Below are 21,386 nucleotides of genomic sequence, written 5' to 3' on the forward strand. Positions count from 1 at the left end.
AGACTAACACTGCCTATCATCCACACCCAGGGGAAGAGAACTATCAAGAGAAAGCGCCAAGCCATCACGGCTCTATATCACTGGGAAGGGGTCAGGATAAGGATTTGGGTATGATGCCCAACCACTTAGACAGTCGGGGATTGAACGCCGACTTACATGAAGCGAGACCGTCGCTCTACCGTCCAGCCCAAGTGGTTAGGCACCCACACCCTAGTTCACCGTAAATGTAAACTGCATACCATTAGAGTCCCGTTCATGGGACTCTAATGGTAATGGGACAATTATCTCCATGGTTCACGGGATGGTGCTGAGGTCCTTACTCTGGCAGTTCGGCGTGTATAGGGATTAAGATGAAGTAAAGTATAAAGTGTGTGGACAAAGACAGGGACACACACACGAACACTATATCTTGGATTGTAGTAAAATTGAGCCATTTAGAGATAAATCTAAGCTCACTCTGTATGATATGGCAACCTATCTTATTACCATGGATAAATTACCTGAAATCCTTGCACTGTATCCATATTTTGCTTCCAGTAGATAAACGACATATGAGATTAAGAAACAAGTAGTGTATTGTGAAGACTAATAATAAACAGAAGCTCCCCTATGACTGTAATATCTCCATTGGTCAAACTATTATGTATTAGCGATAAGACCTACCGTTAATGTGTAATGACTTACTGTAAATATATAGCTCTTGAAATGGCACTTTCTCTGTAACTAGCTGACATTGTAACTATAAGGTGTGAAGGATAGATGAAATTGTTTATGTAATAATCTAATATGAGGTCTGATAAAGACCTACTTTTTTGTGCCTTCTGTAATGCTTTTTGCGCTACCGCTCACAGGATGGGTATGGGGTGCACAATAAACTAGCCGCCTCCGGCGGCAACAATAAAAAAATCATTACTCTGCTAATTAAAATGGTGTGCCTATCAAAAGATGGAGGAAATAATCCACAATGTTTACAACTACTAAAAATTGACGAGTATACTTGCTCCCAGGCCCTTTTAATGCCACGTATCGCCGATTATGTTTTGCTGAGAATCTTTGCCGGATATCCACTTTTAGTATAAAAGGAACAACATGGCTACTGTGTAATTGGTGTTACATTGTGGCATTGGAATATCACCAGTTATTGTTACCACAACAAGGCTCATTTTGCCATCCAGCTCGACACTCATCACAGACGCAATCCAAGAGTGTAGTGACTTGCGAATGTTTATCTCGTAAACACCCAGCTTGAGAAACACACCAGTTACCTATTTGTTATCCGTTAAATTATAATCGGCTTTATAATAAGATTTGGTTCTTCAGCATTTTATTCCAGAAGAGTATCGTTATTTTATATAAATTATCGGAACGTCATACGACGTACTGACGGGTCACGTGACTGGTGTCCAGGACGGTCACCTCACGTCAACTCTGGTGGAACGTTATAAGCATACTTCCAGATATATTATTTAATCTCCCATACCAGTTACATTTTTTCTTGTTTTGTATTGCTATTAACGAAAAACACTACAAAACTCTTTAGAAATCCAGAGGATTCCGTAATACACTGTGAGTCACCTTGGAGAAACAATCGGATACAACAATACATTTGGTTCTGGCCAAATCAATTGGTTCCACCGCACGACAGCCTTAAATGTGCAGCGATATATATATATATATATATATATATATATATATATATATATATATATATATATATATATATATATATATATATATATATATATATATATATATATATATATATATATATATATATATATATATATATAGAGAGAGAGAGAGAGAGAGAGAGAGAGAGAGAGAGAGAGAGAGAGAGAGAGAGAGAGAGAGAGAGAGAGAGAGAGAGAGAGAGAGAGAGAGAGAGAGAGAGAGAGAGAGAGAGAGCAAGAGAGAGAGCAAGAGAGAGAGCAAGAGAGAGAGCAAGAGAGAGAGCAAGAGAGAGAGCAAGAGAGCGAGAGAGAGCGAGTGCGAGAGCGCGCATTTGCTGGAACCCTAGCCACTGAGAAGCCTCGTCACAATCACACAACTTTCATTTCCTTTTCTTTCTCGTTTTCAGACTACGCGAATGACTTTATTTGTATAGAGCTGGTATCCTGTTATGCATCAGTTAACTTTATTGTTGTGATTATAACTTTATTGATAAATTTATTGTGTGTGTAACTTTATTGATGATTATAGTGTGTGAATTGTCAACAATTGCATACTAATTTTTTTGAGTCAGTAAAATATTGAAAGGGAAATATTCAAGTAGTAATAAAGTATAACCTAACGTTCAATAAATATTTAATTTAACGATAAGAATATTAAACAAAATCATATTTTCTAATATTCTGATATTGTTTTTGTGTTGAAAAAATATAACTCTTGAGGAGTGATAATTTTCATCGCATTTTCCAAGTGAATTGAATTCCCAGTGGTTGAGAGCCCGCCCAGACCCGAGGCTGGCTACCTGACTAGTAAATTAATGTCAACAAACGTAATAATCATTTTTTGTTCGCGTTTAAATTAGTTTTCAGTTGAGATACTTTATTAGCTAAGGTATAACAAATAAACACTTTGCTCTAGCCTACGACACGTAATAGTGGAAGTTATTTAAGACCTTTTATAAGGATGAATTATTGCACCAGTTACCGTCTGCTTCTATAGACAAGGTTGTCGCTGGGAAGGAATACACGTACCGGCGTCTACCCTGAATTACAGTCACCTTGACAATAAATTGATTGAATTCCTGGAGCCACAGCCCTTTTTCTCGATTTGCCACTACGTACAAAATGCAACTGCTTGACCAAATTAGAACCCAAGCAATAACTTAACAAGGGTAAGGCAGGGAAAACATTAATATTACGGTGTTTTAATATGTACAATAACATTGCATTTTGAACGGATTGGTCGACTCCGTACAAAAAGGCAGTATATATATATATATATATATATATATATATATATATATATATATATATATATATCAAGAATATAATCCTCTTCGAAACAACATTTTTGGCACTCGTTTTTATATAAATACACACACACATTATATATATATATATATATATATATATATATATATATATATATATATATATATATATATATATATATATATATATATATATATATATGACAAATCACTAAAAAAATATCTAAAAGGTCTAAATGTTTTCAGAATGATTGTGTATGTTTTAACTTGGGTTACAATACGAGAAGCAAGAGTTCATGAGGCTGCAACCCGGCGTTAGTCTCGCATGGTGTGTGTGTGTATGTTTACTATTTGTGCTTGCAGAATAGAGATATTAGCTCTTGGACCCTGCCTTTCTAACCAATTTATTTTCCTCTGTTATGTCTACTACACATTTTCTAACACACGCGCACACACACAACTCACCTCCAGGAATGTCTAACTCCCAAGTACCTATTTACTGCTAGATGAACAGTTGCATCAGGGTGAAAGAAACTATGCCCATTTGTTTCTGCCTCGGCTGGGAAACGAACTCGGGGTCCTTAGCACTATGTCCCAAGAGCGCTATCCACTCAGCCGCGAGGTAAATCACTTAAGTCAATAACGGGTAGCCTGTGTTTGACTTTCATGGTCTACACAAATAATAATATAATACAACAAGCGCTTAATGCGACACCACCTTGAACTTGACACTTTAAAAGAACGTAACTGATTACACACCTCATTTTATTGATAGCGAGCAAGATTTATTTATGAGTGCGATACTCTTCTCAACTGCACGCAAGATACGAAGTGCTGTATATTTAGCGTGTTGTGGTCGTGGTGCTGCACACGAACAACGTCATATTAATGACTGGTTTATGCTTCTCAGCGTTGTGACATTAACAAGATTTTTCTGGTCTCAACACTTTGGGGAATGCTTGCTTGTCAGTGTTGCCAACGTCGGAGCTCTGAAAGTATTCTGTTGCATAGGCTTCATGACTATTAATAAGTAGTTACTATGAACTGTTTGGATCGCCAAGAGACTAAAAAAATATAGTAGACATTGTGTGTACAACGAGAAAAATTAATGTCTGCCATTTTCCACAATTATACAACTAGGAAGCCATCTTGAAGCAATAGTAAGATCGATATATAAAATTAATGATGGGAAAAGCCATAACCATGTTTTTCCTGTTAGTCTAGCAACGCATAAGAAGAAATTACTAATTATATTGTTAGTTCAATTTATTAGCACCCTAAACAACTAATTTTTTTATATGAAAATTAGCCCCTCGAAAATTATATACACAGCCCCTGAGTGCGTAGATTCTTGTACTGTGATTTGTGGATTTGTACTCATTGGATTTGTGAGCCCCCCTGAGGGACTTGAAGTAGAGGAGGGGTAGAAATAGTATAATTTAAGCTGCTCTATACCTTTGAGATGTATTTTTTGTCTCAATAAACATATTTGAATTTGAACTTTAGTGCGTACATGGTGACACTGCCATCATCTCTCAGAATATAATGCCCCTGATTGTATCTTAAATTTATTTGTTAAAAATATTATTACCATTACTACTACTGCCGCTGTAGTTACTGCTGCTCTTTATGTTTCTGCTGTTATTAATAATAATAACAATACTGTATTATTATTAGAATTCATTTTATTATGGATATTATTATTATTATACACATCATTGTCAAAAACGTTTAATTAAAAGTCAGATCTGTACTTTGCCGGTACATTTAGCCTTTTGGCAGCATTACAAGACCGTAATGTATGTACGGAAATTATGAGGCCATACACTCTGAATACAGAAATTGTTTTCATCTGTATATTATTTATTTTAATAAGATTATGATGTAGTTTTTCACTTTACTGAATACCAGCAAAATCACTTACAAGAAGTTTGGTCGCCAGCCTGTTGTCACAACTTGAATGATTTTACGAAGACAATGGAGAACACCAGGTTTCGAAAATTGCTGTTTGTACTAATAAATATATAACATGATTCTTCTCATGTGTTAGTGCAGTATATTAGGCCTAGTTAAGCTAAGAGAGGAATGCATAATGTCGACCTTATCAAAGCTACCCAGTGCCACGCACTCAGTGCCAACACACCCAGTGCCCCCCACACCCAGTGCCAACACACTCAGTGTCCCCCACACCCAGTGTCCCCCCACACAGCGACCCCACACCCAGTACCCCATAATTCTGTGTCGGACCATTATTAATGCCGGCAGACCTCCGAATCTGCAAGGCAGTGCGGAGGATGTCTTTGTATTAAGCTTGGTTGATGTGATAATTATAAAGTAGACACGACAGGGACAGAGTAGGGGTGGGGGGGAGGGGAGCATGATGAGCTCGAAGATTGTGGGGGGGGGTGAAATGTTGTGTTCCATAACAACTTTTGATCATTGTCTCAACACCTCACTGAGGGGAGAGGTGATGAACAATTTACGCGGTAATATCGTAAGGCGTTGAGTAGTTCAAAAAGAGGGGGGGAGCAGGTATTCATATACATAGTGGGAGGCTGGTGTAGAGTACACACAGGGGGTGAAGAGGTGTGTACTCGGGGGCTAGCAAACTGCCTGAGCCTTCGTGTGGTCCTCGTGAGGGAAGGGCTGGCACTATGCCTTCAGCCACAGACGGTGTAGCAAGCTCGTGCCAAGTCTAACAGGAAGATGTGATCAATCAGTTTATGACTGACAAATGTTGAAATGTGGATTAAGACTTACAGAATACGTCGATCATTATGACAGTGTCAGCATCATGACGGGAGGCTGAGTGCCACACACATGACGTCACTGTGAGTGTAAGTGCCGAGGAGAGCGATAGGACAGACGGACATTTAGTGCAAGAAGAGTTACTGTCAGCTGCCCGCCTTCAGCCTCCCTGTCTCTAGCCTCGAGTGTCGTCAGCTCCTGACGATCTGCTGGTTGTTTAATCGCTTCCTGCTGACGCCGCCACTGTCAAGGAAAACACAGAGGGATAAATTCAAAGCTGTACTCACCTTTTAAGACTTGGTTTAGCGGAGGCTGAAGTCTTGATGATGGAGCGGTCGTCTGAGCCCGGCGAGGCCAGAGTCTCGCTAAAGACTGACTTGTCGTCGCTGGCAGCCGGGCTCCTGTCGTCACTTCCGGCTCCCTTCAGATCTACCATCTCCATGTCCGGGTCTTGAGGCTTCTCCTTCTCCTTCTCCTCCATGATGAGCTTGGCCTCCTCGGTGGAGGGAGACTCCAGGTGCACCGGGTCACCCATGGAGGCCAGCTTGTCGGACTTTTCGTCGCCCAGAAGAGGCTTCGTCTCGGAGACCGGCGAGCGGTCGTCGCTGAGGGGGGTGAAGGAGGAGGCGTCGCCCTCGCTGAAGCTCACCTTCTCCTCCACTGGTAACATGTACGACAGCATCTTCACTCTGACCGGCGCGTCCCCGGTGGAGAAGCTGGTGCAGGAGACGCTGCTGGTGATCCTGCCGACGGCGGTGTCTGCCGCCCACGCGGCGCCCCTCGGGTTGGCGGGAACAAGGTTGTAGTCTCCTGCGGCGGCGCCTTGCCTCTGGCGCCTCAGTGCATGGGACGTGGGGCTGAAGCTGGCGTAGAAGCACTCGCTACCCTCGCCATAACGCTCCCTGATGGCCAGGGCCCCGATGGCGCCCAGACTCTGCTTGGTGAGGGTGGTGAGGCGTGAGGTCGGCGGCCGCACTACACTCACACTCTGCGAGAACCTCACTCGCTTCTTGATGGCGCCGCCGCTGCCGTTACTCCTGGCTGATCCCTGCGACTTCTTGAGTGACGAGGGGGAGCCCGAGCCACTCAGACTGGTATAGCCACGAGTGCTATGCCCGCCAGTGGCCCTCAACCCACCTGATTTGCGGATCTGCCTCGGAGAGTCCTTAGGCGAGCTGAGCTGCTCGTCTAAGGAACTGCTGAGTTCGTGTCCGCTATCCGTGCCGTCCTCAGCGTCCTGCCTCCGCCCTCTGACGTGTCCCGCTGCAGCGTTACCACCACCACCCGGGTCCTGGCACAGTCTGTGGTAACGGCCCCGCACCGCCCTAGAACTCGTGTTTTCCTGGCGAGGCGTCTGGCAGGGCCCGCGCCGACACCGGTGGCCAGCCTCTCATCTTACAGGGACCGCGCGCCTGCACTCCTCGGGGGCCACTATTCCCCAATATATCCTGCAATACTGACCATTGCAACACAAGGCCCCGATCTGATAACTTTAAATTTCCATAAAACCATTCACTGACGTATCACTATCTCCTGGAAATAACGCTCACATCACTATCCACTCATGAGTGAAGCTTTATACATTTTTCCATGTTGAAAATTGTGAATTATGCGTTTGACATATGCTAGGGAAATATTATACTGGCTTTGTATGAGGCCAGGTGACCCTGGGTCATCTCAGGTGACCTGGGGGCAACTGTGCTGCAGTAAGCCAACCTGGGTCACTCCACGGCTACCCAGATCAACTCAGGGTAGTTCAAAACTAAACAAAAGGAAGCTATTACAGTTATATCAAGATATCGCACGTTAACCTAAGTCAGTTCAGATCATATGACGCTTCTCAAGGTTTACCCCCGGCCAATCTTGGTTGAACCTAGAGCACTCCGGGTCAACCCAGAATCAACCAAGGTTCACCAAGACCTGCTCCAGCTGAACTAAGGTCAAACCCACCTTCCCGAGGACCCACAATTCATCACAGACAGCAGCACGGAAATATTACCAATTCGCCTCCGTTTCCTTTCCGTTTAGCTAAGGAGGCCATCTCGTAGGGGCCCTGGTATGCAAATGTAACTACCGTCCACGTCCCTGGTCCCACTGGGACAGGTCCCGGGGTCGCCCATACTGGGGATAGTGGTGCCAGGGGGGGTTTAGGGTAAGTTAAGAGGCATATACAAACGAGGTCATTAGGAGAGCTCAGGCTACAATTGGAGCTTTTCAACAGGCACAAATGGTGACAGGAAATCAATCTGAGGTGAAAAATTGCCTTAGGAGCCAGGGGATCGCCCCCCCCCCCAGCCGGCCCCATGTGTTCGACAGCTCCCCCTCCCCCCACTCACTAGTAGTTATTGTTGTTCCAAAGCATTGGTCCGTGTAAGGTAGGTTTGTTATCTACTCCCACTATTGTCTACTCTACTATCTACCTTTCACTGTGAGGTAGATAGTAGTACTCTCACCACTGTCTACTCTCACTACTATCGCCATGAAGCAGTACCACTATCGATTCGTACTGCTAACTACTCCAGTCACTACAAGCACAGGTGAGGGTCGCTACGCAGATATACAAACTGTGTACTCACGCACGCTCGATGGCGCGCACACACTCTTTACACGCAGAAATAAGTCCATAAGTACGTGAGTACTAAAACAAATGTTTACTAAATTTATACACACACACACACACACACACACACACACACACACACACACACATACAAAGACAAGAAAGCGAAGAGCGAGCAGACTGCATATTTTTATATTGCCAGAAAGCCTTCGACACAGCACTCCATAAGAAACTAGTACATAAGCTGGAGACGCAGGCAAGAATAAAAGGGAAGGTACTTCAGTTGATAAAGGAAAACCTAGGCAACAGAAGACAGCGAGTCACTGTGAGGGGTGAGGTCTCAGAGTGGTGAGACGTCACAAGCGGAGGCGAACAGGGTTCAGTCCTTGGACCCCATCCTGCTTCTGATATATGTAAACGATCTCCCCGAGGGAATAGACTCGTTTCTATCAATGTTTGCTGATGATGCGAAAATTCTGCGGAAGACAGGAAAAGTGAAACTAGAGTTTAGTAGAGAAAAGGTACTAGATGAACTGGACGAACTGAACAAATGGCTACTAGAGTTTAACTAAAGTAAATGTAAAGCAATGAAACGGCCAGAGAGTAGGATGTACTGTAGTAGTTCATATCACATCGAACCTGTATCCCGAAGCCCATATAAACTGGATCTCATCAGCGACGTATACGAGGCTGACTAAAATCAGAACTGCCTTTAAAAATTTGTGTAAGGAATCATTTAGAGCCTTGTATACCACATGTGCCCAGACCAATCCTGGAATACCCGGCTCCAGCATGGAGTCTATACCTTGTCAACCCTCAGATCATTGGAGAAAGTTCAAAGGTATGCCACCAGACTAGTTCCAGAACTACGAGGTCTGAGCTACAAGGAAAGGCTGCACGAAATGAACCTCACGTCGCTGGAAGACAGAAGAGTTATGAGACATGATTACAAGATACAAAATTCTCAGGGGAATTGATAGGGTAAATAATGGCAGATTATTTAACGAAGGTGGCACTCACACAAGGGGATGGGTGGAAACTGAATACCTAAATGAGCCACAGACACATTAAAAAGAATGCATTAAGAAGTGATGTGGTAAAGGCAGACTCCATACGCAGTTTCAAATGTATATATGATAAGAGTCCAATAGGCACCAGTTGACTGGTAGTTGAGAGGCGGGACCAAAGAGCTGAAGCTCAAGCACAACTAGGTGAGTATATACACACACAGAGTGTTATGTATAGCATGAGGAAGATGGTGGGGGGAAGAGTTCATAAACCAGGAGACCAGAGAGAGGAAGGAGAGGTGGAGGAGAGGGAGGCTGTACGGAGATAAGGAAGAAGATTGCAGCAGGATTATGTATGGAGGGTAGGGAGGAGAGTAAGGAAGAAGGTAGGAATAGTTAAGAGAAAAGTACGGGGGGGGGGGGGATATGGATTTAGGTATAGGAAGAAAAACAGGTTTGTGTTGACAGAGTGACAGAGGGGAGGGTGATGGATGGAAGGGGAGAGAAGGGGGAGGGGAAAGGAAGGAGGGAGGACACATTCGGAGCGCCGAACACACTGGCCCAAACTTCCTGGGGCTCGGGAGGATCGATCTGGCCGCCCCTGCCGCTGACGGGACCCAACTCTCTGTTGGAGATATTTCCTTCAACGCCGCAACAATTATGACTCCTCCCATCCTTTCTCCCCTCTCTCCCCCTCCCCCCTTATTTTCTCGAGCCCTAGCCAAGCAGGGTGGGGGAGGAGGGGGCGGCGGAGAAAGGAGGGGGTTAATTGGTCAACGTTTTCATAGTAGCGTTCGTGCTTGCAGCTCCGACAAGCACCGCAGCGACACCAATATTTAGCTGGGAAGTAACTTTGGCGTCAAGGTCACCAGCCGTCCCTCTAATCCGGATCCCTCCACCTATCATCTTTAATACCCGTCCCGCCACCTCCCTCTCGCATCCCCTCCCTCACATCCCCTCCCTCACACCCCCTCCCTCACATTCCCTCCCTCACACCCCCTCCCTCACATTCCCTCCCTCACACCCCCTCCCTCGCACCCCCTCCCTCGCACTCCCTCCCTCCCACAACCTGCCTCCCAACACCTCCCTCCAGCACCTAGCTTTTTCTTGCGTATTTTTTTACATGTTCTCACTGTAAGGATACGCATTGGTAGCTAATTGTATTTTATGGTTTGTTGTGAAGGAGGGAAGCGGAGACCATGGCTCCCGTGACGCCCGCTACCCGGACACTATATGATAAACTAGTGTTTAGTGCCGTACATATGTGTGCCTGTGTCACCCCCTTGCTTGCTGTAGTGTTGTGGTGGTGTCTTGCTTGCTGTGGTGGTGTGTTGCTTGCTGTGGTGGTGTGTTGCTTGCTGTGGTGTTGTGGTGTGTTGCTTGTTGTGGTGTTGTGGTGGTGTCTTGCTTGCTGTGGTGGTGTGGTGGTGTGTTGCTTGTTGTGGTGGTGTGTTGCTTGCTGTGGTGTTGTGGTGGTGTGTTGCTTGCTGTGGTGGTGTGGTGGTGTGTTGCTTGTTGTGGTGTTGTGTTGCTTGCTGTGGTGTTGTGGTGGTGTGTTGCTTGCTGTGGTGTTGTGGTGGTGTCTTGCTTGCTGTGGTGTTGTGGTGGTGTGTTGCTTGTTGTGGTGTTGTGTTGCTTGCTGTGGTGGTGTGGTGGTGTGTTGCTTGTTGTGGTGTTGTGTTGCTTGCTGTGGTGGTGTGGTGGTGTGTTGCTTGTTGTGGTGTTGTGTTGCTTGCTGTTGTGTGGTGGTGTCTTGCTTGTTGTGGTGTCTTGCTTGCTGTGGTGTTGTGGTGGTGTCTTGCTTGCTGTGGTGGTGTGTTGCTTGCTGTGGTGGTGTGTTGCTTGCTGTGGTGGTGTGTTGCTTGCTGTGGTGGTGTGTTGCTTGCTGTGGTGGTGTGTTGTTTGCTGTGGTGTTGTGGTGGTGTGTTGCTTGCTGTTGTGTTGTGGTGGTGTCTTGCTTGCTGTTGTGTTGTGGTGGTGTCTTGCTTGCTGTGGTGGTGTGTTGCTTGCTGTGGTGGTGTGTTGCTTGCTGTGGTGGTGTGTTGTTTGCTGTGGTGTTGTGGTGGTGTGTTGCTTGCTGTTGTGTTGTGGTGGTGTCTTGCTTGCTGTTGTGTTGTGGTGGTGTCTTGCTTGCTGTGGTGGTGTGTTGCTTGCTGTGGTGGTGTGTTGCTTGCTGTGGTGGTGTGGTGGTGTGTTGCTTGCTGTGGTGTTGTGGTGGTGTGTTGCTTGCTGTGGTGTTGTGGTGGTGTCTTGCTTGCTGTGGTGTTGTGGTGGTGTCTTGCTTGCTGTGGTGTTGTGGTGGTGTGTTGCTTGTTGTGGTGTTGTGTTGCTTGCTGTGGTGGTGTGGTGGTGTGTTGCTTGCTGTGGTGTTGTGGTGGTGTGTTGCTTGCTGTTGTGTTGTGGTGGTGTCTTGCTTGCTGTGGTGTTGTGGTGGTGTGTTGCTTGCTGTGGTGTTGTGGTGTTGCTTGCTGTGGTGTTGTGGTGGTGTGTTGCTTGCTGTTGTGTTGTGGTGGTGTCTTGCTTGCTGTGGTGGTGTGTTGCTTGCTGTGGTGGTGTGTTGCTTGCTGTGGTGGTGTGTTGCTTGCTGTGGTGGTGTGTTGCTTGCTGTGGTGGTGTGTTGCTTGCTGTGGTGGTGTGTTGCTTGCTGTGGTGGTGTGTTGCTTGCTGTGGTGGTGTGTTGCTTGCTGTGGTGTTGTGGTGTTGCTTGCTGTGGTGTTGTGGTGTTGCTTGCTGTAGTGTTGTGGTGGTGTCTTGCTGCTGTGGTGTTGTGGTGGTGTGTTGCTTGCTGTGGTGTTGTGGTGGTGTGTTGCTTGCTGTGGTGTTGTGGTGGTGTCTTGCTGCTGTGGTGTTGTGGTGGTGTGTTGCTTGCTGTGGTGTTGTGGTGTTGCTTGCTGTAGTGTTGTGGTGGTGTCTTGCTGCTGTGGTGTTGTGGTGGTGTCTTGCTGCTGTGGTGTTGTGGTGGTGTGTTGCTTGCTGTGGTGGTGTGTTGCTTGATGTGGTGTTGTGGTGGTGTGTTGCTTGCTGTGGTGGTGGAGTTGTGTTGCTCGTTCCTTGGCGGAGAGGAACAGATTTTGTTGGCACGCCAGCACACCGCTCCCTCTATGTGGGGGTGGAGGGAGGGGGGTGCAGAGGTTGTGGGCGTGATGAGTATATACATGGGGCGTGATGAGTATATACATGGGGGCGTGATGAGTATATACATGGGGCATGATGAGTATATTCATGGGGCGTGATGAGTATATACATGGGGCGTGATGAGTATATACATGGGGCATGATGAGTATATTCATGGGGCGTGATGAGTATATACATGGGGGCGTGATGAGTATATACATGGGGCATGATGAGTATATTCATGGGGCGTGATGAGTATATACATGGGGCGTGATGAGTATATACATAGGGGCGTGATGAGTACACACATGGGGCGTGATGAGTATATACATGGGGCGTGATGAGCATACACATGGGGCGTGATGAGCATATACATGGGGCGTGATGAGTATATACATGGGGCGTGATGAGCATATACATGGGGCGTGATGAGTATATACATAGGGGCGTGATGAGTACACACATGGGGTGTGATGAGTATATACATGGGGCGTGATGAGCATATACATGGGGCGTGATGAGTATATTCATGGGCCGTGATGAGTATATACATGGGAGCGTGATGAGTATACCCTGCAGGGCATTGGTAGTAACAGTCACTCGAACCTTTGGTAACACCTGCACATCATTCATCACTATGGATGCCCTTCACCATTATCATCATCATCCCCGTCACAATCATCATCATCATCATCATCATTCTCGTCTTGCCACTTGAGTGTTAGTCACAACGTAACGGAACTTTACCTCACTGCCCGACCGAGAAAACTTAATTTCCTGAGAGAAGCGTGATACTGGTGGGTGGGCGTGATACTGGTGGGTGGGCGTGATACTGGTGGGTGGGCGTGATACTGGTGGGTGTGCGTGATACTGGTGGGTGGGCGTGATACTGGTGGGTGGGCGTGATACTGGTGGGTGGGCGTGATACTGGTGGGTGGGCGTGATACTGGTGGGTGGGCGTGATACTGGTGGGTGTGCGTGATACTGGTGGGTGGGCGTGATACTGGTGGGTGGGCGTGAGACTGGTGGGTGGGCGTGATACTGGTGGGTGGGCGTGATACTGGTGGGTGGGCGTGATACTGGTGGGTGGGCGTGATACTGGTGGGTGGGCGTGATACTGGTGGGTGGGCGTGATACTGGTGGGTGGGCGTGATACTGGTGGGTGGGCGTGATACTGGTGGGTGTGCGTGATACTGGTGGGTGGGCGTGATACTGGTGGGTGGGCGTGATACTGGTGGGTGGGCGTGAGACTGGTGGGTGGGCGTGAGACTGGTGGGTGGGGGTGATACTGGTGGGTGGGCGTGAGACTGGTGGGTGGGCGTGATACTGGTGGGTGGGCGTGATACTGGTGGGTGGGCGTGATACTGGTGGGTGGGCGTGATACTGGTGGGTGGGCGTGATACTGGTGGGTGTGCGTGATACTGGTGGGTGGGCGTGATACTGGTGGGTGGGCGTGAGACTGGTGGGTGGGCGTGATACTGGTGGGTGGGCGTGATACTGGTGGGTGGGCGTGATACTGGTGGGTGGGCGTGATACTGGTGGGTGGGCGTGATACTGGTGGGTGGGCGTGATACTGGTGGGTGGGCGTGATACTGGTGGGTGGGCGTGATACTGGTGGGTGTGCGTGATACTGGTGGGTGGGCGTGATACTGGTGGGTGGGCGTGATACTGGTGGGTGGGCGTGAGACTGGTGGGTGGGCGTGAGACTGGTGGGTGGGGGTGATACTGGTGGGTGGGCGTGAGACTGGTGGGTGGGCGTGATACTGGTGGGTGGGCGTGATACTGGTGGGTGGGCGTGATACTGGTGGGTGGGCGTGATACTGGAGGGTGGGGGTTGATACTGGTGGGTGGGCGTGATACTGGAGGGTGGGGGTGATACTGGTGGATGGGCGTGATACTGGAGGGTGCTGTGGGAGTGTGTGTGTGCTGTGGGAGTGTGTGTGTACTGTGGCAGTGTCTGTGTACTGTGGCAGTGTCTGTGTACTGTGGGAATGTCTGTATACTGTGTGTGTGTGAACTGTGGGAGTGTCTGTACTGTGGGAGTGTCTGTACTGTGGGAGTGTCTGTGTACTGTGGGAGTGTCTGTGTACTGTGGGAGTGTCTGTACTGTGGGAGTGTGTGTGTACTGTGGGAGTGTCTGTGTACTGTGGGAGTGTCTGTGTACTGTGGGAGTGTCTGTGTACTGTGGGAGAGTGTGTGTGTGTACTGTGGGAGTGTCTGTACTGTGGGAGTGTCTGTGTACTGTGGGAGTGTCTGTGTACTGTGGGAGAGTGTGTGTGTGTACTGTGGGAGTTTGAAAATCATTACCTTTGCTTTGTATTTAAAACATGAAAAAAATTAAAGTAAAACCGTTCTACTTTATTGCTGGTACTTTACGTAACAATATGTAAATATTATATGTACATCCTGGGGTATTAATTTTGTTGGGGCGGGGGGTCCTGGGCTGGGGGGTCATCACATCAGGGGAGTCATTTATATGATCAATTTGGGAACCCCTGCATTAGACAACAGACCCCTAGTGGGTACAGGGTTCAGAAACTACATCACACACACACACACACACACACACACACACACACACACACACACACACACACACACACACACACACACACACACACACACACACCTCGTAGGCCTGGTGGATAGCACGCAGGACTCGTAATTCTGTGGCGCGGGTTCGATTCCCGCACGAGGCAGAAACAAATGGGCAAAGTTTCTTTCACCCTAAGTGCCCCTGTTACCTAGCAGTAAATAGGTACCTGGGAGTTAGTCAGCTGTCACGGGCTGCTTCCTGGGGTGTGTGTGTGTGGTGTGGGGAAAAAAAAATAGTAGTTAGTAAACAGTTGATTGACAGTTGAGAGGCGGGCCGAAAGAGCAAAGCTCAACCCCCGTAAAAACACAACTAGTAAACACACACGTCGCTGGAAGACAGGAGTTAGGGGGACATGATCACCACATACAAGATTCTCAAAGGAATTGATAAGCGTAGACAAAGACAGTTTATTTAACACAAGGGGCACACGCACTAGGGGACACAGGTGGAAATTCAGTACCCAAATGACCCATAAAGACATTATAAAGAATTTGCTTAGTGTCAGAGTAGTTAATAAATGGAATGCATTAGGAAGTGTTGTGGTGGAGGCAGACTCCATACACAGTTTTAAGTGTAGATATGATAGAACCCAGTAGGCTCAGGAACCTGTACACCAGTTAATTGACAGTAGAGAGGCGGGACCAAAGAGCCGAAGCTCAACCCCCGCATACAACTAGGTGAGTACACACACACACACACACACACACACACACACACACACACACACACACACACACACACACACACACACACACACACACACACACACACACACTGTCGTTGGAAGACAGAAGAGTTAGGGGGGACATGATCACCACATTCAAGATCCTCAAGGGAATTGACAGGGTTGATAAAGACAGGCTGTTTAACACAAGGGGCACACGCACTAGGGGACACAGGTGGAAACTGAGTGCCCAAATGAGCCACAGAGATATTAGAAAGAACTTTTTTAGTGTCAGAGTGGTTGACAAATGGAATGCATTAGGAAGTGATGTGGTGGAGGCTGACTCCATACACAGTTTCAAGTGTAGATATGATAGAGCCCAATAGGCTCAGGAACCTGTACACCTGTTGATTGACAGTTGAGAGGCGGGACCAAAGAGCCAGAGCTCAACCCCCGCAAGCACAACTAGGTGAGTACAACTAGGTGAGTACACACACACACACACACACACACACACACACACACACACACACACACACACACACACACACACACACACACACACACACACACACACACACAGGAGTAAGACAGAGAAAGATAGTATGAGGCTACAAAATGACCTAGACAAACTGAATGAATAATCCAACAAATGGCTACTAAAGTTCAACCCGAGTAAATGTTAGGTAATGAAACTAGGCAGTGGAAACAGGAGGCCAGACACAAGATACCGAATGGGAGATGAAGTCCTTCATGAAATGGACAGAGAGAAAGATCTAGGAGTTGATATCACACCAAACCTGTCTCCTGAAGCCCACATCAAAAGAATAACATCGACGGCGTATGCAAGGCTGGTTAATATCAGAACTGCCTTCAGGAACCTGTGTAAAGAATCATTCAGAACCTTGCATACCACATATGTATGCCCAATTCTGGAGTACGCGGCCCCAGCATGGAGCCCGCATCTTATCAAGCACAAGGCAAAGCTGGAAAAAGTTCAGAGGTATGCCACGAGGCTAGTCCCAGAACTAAGAGGCATGAGTTAAGAGGAAAGGCTGCGGGAAATACACCTTACGTCGCTGGAAGACAGGAGAGCTCGGGGAGACATGATCACTACCTACAGAATTATCAAGAGGAATTGACAGGGTAGATAAAAATAAACTGGTATGCGGGTGGTATGCGAACCAGGGGACACAGGTGGAAACTGAGTACCCAAATGAGCCAAAAGGACGTTAGAAAGAACTTTTTCAATGTCAGAGTAGTTAACAGGTGGAATGCATTAGGCAGTGATGTGGTGGAGGCTGACTCCATACACAGTTTCAAATGTAGATATGATAGAGCCCAGTAGGCTCAGGAATATGTACACCAGTTGATTGACAGTTGAGAGGCGGGACCAAAGAGCCAGAGCTCAACCCCCGCAGGTACAACTAGGCGAGTACAGCTCTGAATGGGTGGAGTAACGTCACTCGGTGAGCTGTGTAAGGTTTACACCTGATGTGCTGTAAACTCGGTACTCAAATACGGCTCAAGAGCGGTGCGTAAACACTCTCCAGACTGGTGATTACGTATCTCGTGTGTGTGTGTGTGTGTGTGTGTGTGTGTGTGTGTGTGTGTGTGTGTGTGTGTGTGTGTGTGAGTGAGTGAGTGAGTGAGTGAGTGAGTGAGTGAGTGAGTGAGTGAGTGAGTGTGTGTGTGTGTGTGTGTGTGTGTGTGTGTGTGTGTGTGTGTGTGTGTACGCGCGAGTGTACTCCCCTCTGTGTGACTGCAGGATCGAGCTCTAGCTCTTAGACCCACCTTTTCTAGCCGCTGGTTGTCTAATACAATAACTCGACCTGCCCTAGTTCCCTATCATACCTCAACCCGTTCTCGCAAATTTAATAAGTCAATATTGACTTATTAAATATGTGCATAGATGACATACTTAACATAATAGATACCCTTAAAAAGATTCATAGAAAACACCGACCTTACCTAACCTACTTAGTATGTTAAGATAAGCATCTTATTGCTTCGTAATTACAATTATTACCTAACCTATAATAGGTATAGGTTAAGTAATAATTGTAATTACGAAGCAATAAGATGCTTATCTTAAGATACTAACAAGGTTAGGTAAGGTCGGTGTTTTCTATGAATCTTTTTAAGGTTATCTATTATGTTTAGTATATCACCTATGCACGTAGTTAATAAGTCAATATTGACTTTACGAATTTGCGAGAACGGGTTGCATACCTGCTGGTAAAGTTGTGAATGTAGTTAGCCTCTACAACCTGCTCCTCTAGGTCATTCCATTTGCTCACTACCCTTACGCTAAAAGAAGTTTCAATCATCTCAATGACACATCTGAGTCTTGAGCTTCCATTCGTGCCCTTTTGTTATATTGGTAATCATTGAAAACATTTCTTTTGTTTCCACCCTGTTATTCCCCTTAAGTATTTTGTACGTCTAAATCATGTCTCCCGTCTTCCTTTTTTGATCATCATCCTTTTTGGCGTCGTCAGATTTAGTTGGTTCAATCTCTCTCTTCATACCTCAGCCCTCGCAATTCTGGGACGAGTCTCGTTACAAATTTCTGCACTCATTCGAACTTCCATAGTTTTTTTTAGACTGGGGCTCCACAATGCGGCGGCATACCCTAAAATTAGTCTCATATAGGCAATATACAGTGATCTAAAAAAAACTCTTTATATAAATTCCTGAAGGATGTTCTGACTTTTGCCAGCGTGGGGTATGCAGCTGACATTATAATATTTACATCTTCCTCTGGTGTTAAGTTTGGTGTTACGTCCACTCTCAGGTCTTTTTCTCTAGTCGTTTTAAGGAGATTGTTTTCCTTCATCGTGTATTGGCCTTTCGGTCTCCTAACTCCTGTTCCCATTTCCATCATCTTACACTTATTGGTGTTGAACTCCAGCAGTCATTTCTCGAACCATATCTGCAGGTTTTTTAAGTCATCCTGGAGAGTTTTACAATCCTCATGTGTCTAAACCGTTCTCATTAGTTTTGAATCATCTGCAAACATCGACATACAAGACTCAACTTTTGCAGTAAAGTCATTTATATAAATGAGGAATTTTGATTTGATGAGGAGCTTTGACACGTGTGTGTATACGACGGTGAGTGGGGGCTTTGACACGTCTATGACAAGTTATGAGACGGTGAGTGAGGGGGGATGGGGCCTTTGACACGTGTATCTCGTTACTGGGTTACGACGTGTGCATGACGCAAGAGGACAGGGAGTGCGGGCACTGGACACGTGGCCGGGAGCTGTAACACGTGGATGAGAGGTGTCAACGCATGACACACTCGCGTCAACACCTGGTTACCGTGACTGACCCAGGCAGACCTCACACCTCTCCTGCCGCTCGCATCCGAGTCAAGCAACTGGCCCTTGTCGTCAGTTATATACAACGGCTTGTCGCTTGCCACGACAAACCGTTGTCAATCGTTTTCCAACACTAAATATCACTGCTCATACCAATTTTTTACCGTATTTAATTTTAGAAATTGCAAATGTTAAATGGCATTTTGGGTCATTTTCTTTTAGATAACTCAGGGTTCATATTATTAATTTCTTAGATGGATATGATTATATTTTTACACTACTGCGTCGTGCCGTGCTAGCTAGCTGTTCACGCAACAAGCATCATGGCACCACGGATCTCCGTGGCACCCAGCGCCAGGAGGCACTATGGCCCTCACTAACACTGAGCCAGGCGGCACTGCACTATCACCTCCTTCACAGGTGAGAATTGTGGCACCACCTTGGCACTGGTAATGACCCCACTCGGAAACCTCGAAGCACATTTCTAGCTAGCTTTGAGTTACATTCCCCTCTAATATAGATAAGGTCATTGACAGATGAATAGAACAAGGTCATATTGAAAAGGGGGATGGGTGAGGCTCCCAGGCCCCCCGTACCGGCGAGGTAGCGGCACACGCCTGCTCTCCACCACTGGCTCTCCCACACTGCTGGAAACATCAGCTCGCCACCAGGACAACATCAAGCTGTACTGAGCTACTCCCCCGGTCGCCACCACCCAAACTTTTCACAATCCATATTTTCCCTCATTTGTTTACAGCTTAATTACATATTTCATATTGAATACATCATAGATTATATTTACCGAATAGGCGATAGTGATAATATACCTGAAACGAGTGTAAATACCGAGAAAATATTGTTGATAAGTAAAACTTGGCAAGTGGCACGGTGTTGGCGGCCGGCTCGCGCGCATGAGCCGCCGGGAGGGACCCGGGACCGCTCTGTTTACTTTCCGGCACCTCGAGCATCATGTACCCCGCTGCAGTGTACCGCCCCTGTACCCTCTCTCTCTCTCCCGCTATGGTACACCTCGCGCTGTAATCATCCCCCACACAACATTTTATGGAACCCCCTGGCGATATCCACTACGAATTCCATGAATATTTTAGGAGTGACGAGGACATTCAGGTAGCAGGATGCGTTATTTTCCACAGGACAGCTCAAGCTGGCTCGTTTCAGGGCCCGTTGCCCCACCTGGCGAGTCGCCTCCCACGCACTGAGAAAAAAAGGGGAGTGAACTGAAAACTTTTAGGTGTTCCTCTTGCGGTGTTCTGTGGGTGACGCGAGAAGCGTGACACTTGCATTCCTCTTGAAGACCTGAACTGAGTCACAGCCAGGTGGACTAATTTGTGACTTTTTCTTCCAAACGAGACGCTAGGAAAAATTATTGTTGCTTTTGATGCGCGCGGGACTAATTAGCTCTATTCAATGCGTGAATGAGATCTTCGAAAGAGTGCACGAAAGATCTTCAGAATGAGTTTATCTTCGAAAGAGGTAATGAAGAGATATAGCTCGCATGACTCAATATTGTAAAATGATTTCGGCGCCACGATCGAGAGTCTAGTGACACGCACGCACGCTGACACGCACGCACGCTGTCACGCACGATGACTCGCATGTATATACACATGCCAGAGAATGCAACTCACTGTCTTGTTAGGAATGGTGCAGATAATTATTGTAATGGAACTCACGACCGCTCGTTTCATTGCTATTTCTTTGTGTGGATCTGTGTGTGAATTCGCCTAGTTGTGTTCACTTAGTTGTGTTTGCGGCGGTTGAGCTCTGGCTCTTTAGGCCCGCCTCTCAACTGTCAATCAATCAACTTCTTTTTCCACACACACACACACACACACACACACACACACACACACACACACACACACACACACACACACACACACACACACACAAAACTGGAAACAAAAGTGGAAACTGAGTACCCACATGAACCACAGAGACGTTAGAAGGAACTTTTTCAGTGTCAGAGTAGTTAACGGATGGAATGCATTAGGCAGTGATGTGGTGGAGGCTGACTCCATACACAGTTTTAAATGTAGATATGATAGAGCCCAGTAGGCTCAGGAATCTGTACACCAGTTGATTGACAGTTGAGAGGCGGGACTAAAGAGCCAAAGCTCAACCCCCGCAAGCACAAATAGGTGAGTACACACACCAGGAAGCAGCTCCGTAACAGCTGTCTAACTCCCAGGTACCTATTTACTGCTAGGCAACAGGGGTATCAGGGTGAAAGAAACTCTGCCCATTTTTTTTTTCGCCGGCGCCGGGAATCGAAACCGGGCCACAGGATTACGTGTTAAGCGTGCTGTCCACACGGCCACCGGCGACACCGTCGTGTGCGTGTGTGTGTGTCGTAGGGTTGGGGAATTGGTGTACTGTACCATTAAGTACATTTTGGTCTGCAGGCGTATTT

General features: G+C 46.8%; 2 protein-coding genes across 2 annotated transcripts in view; both read right to left on the reverse strand.

Annotated features, from left to right (window-relative positions):
- The window catches only part of LOC123759330 (muscle M-line assembly protein unc-89), a 519,867-nt gene extending 500,251 nt beyond the window's left edge, over positions 1-19,616 (reverse strand). Inside the window, exons 1-2 of the mRNA XM_069335077.1 lie at positions 19,549-19,616; positions 5,974-7,219 (exon numbers count right to left, since the gene is read on the reverse strand). Coding sequence (XP_069191178.1) covers positions 5,974-6,368 — 395 coding nt within the window. The 5' untranslated portion in view covers positions 6,369-7,219; positions 19,549-19,616. The remainder of the gene's footprint in view (positions 1-5,973; positions 7,220-19,548) is intronic.
- Positions 13,137-21,386, reverse strand: part of LOC123759514 (uncharacterized) — a 9,903-nt gene continuing 1,653 nt past the window's right edge. Inside the window, exon 3 of the mRNA XM_069334875.1 lies at positions 13,137-14,226. Coding sequence (XP_069190976.1) covers positions 13,137-14,226 — 1,090 coding nt within the window. The remainder of the gene's footprint in view (positions 14,227-21,386) is intronic.

Source organism: Procambarus clarkii, chromosome 32 (assembly GCF_040958095.1).
Source record: "Procambarus clarkii isolate CNS0578487 chromosome 32, FALCON_Pclarkii_2.0, whole genome shotgun sequence".
Classification (NCBI taxonomy): domain Eukaryota; kingdom Metazoa; phylum Arthropoda; class Malacostraca; order Decapoda; family Cambaridae; genus Procambarus; species Procambarus clarkii.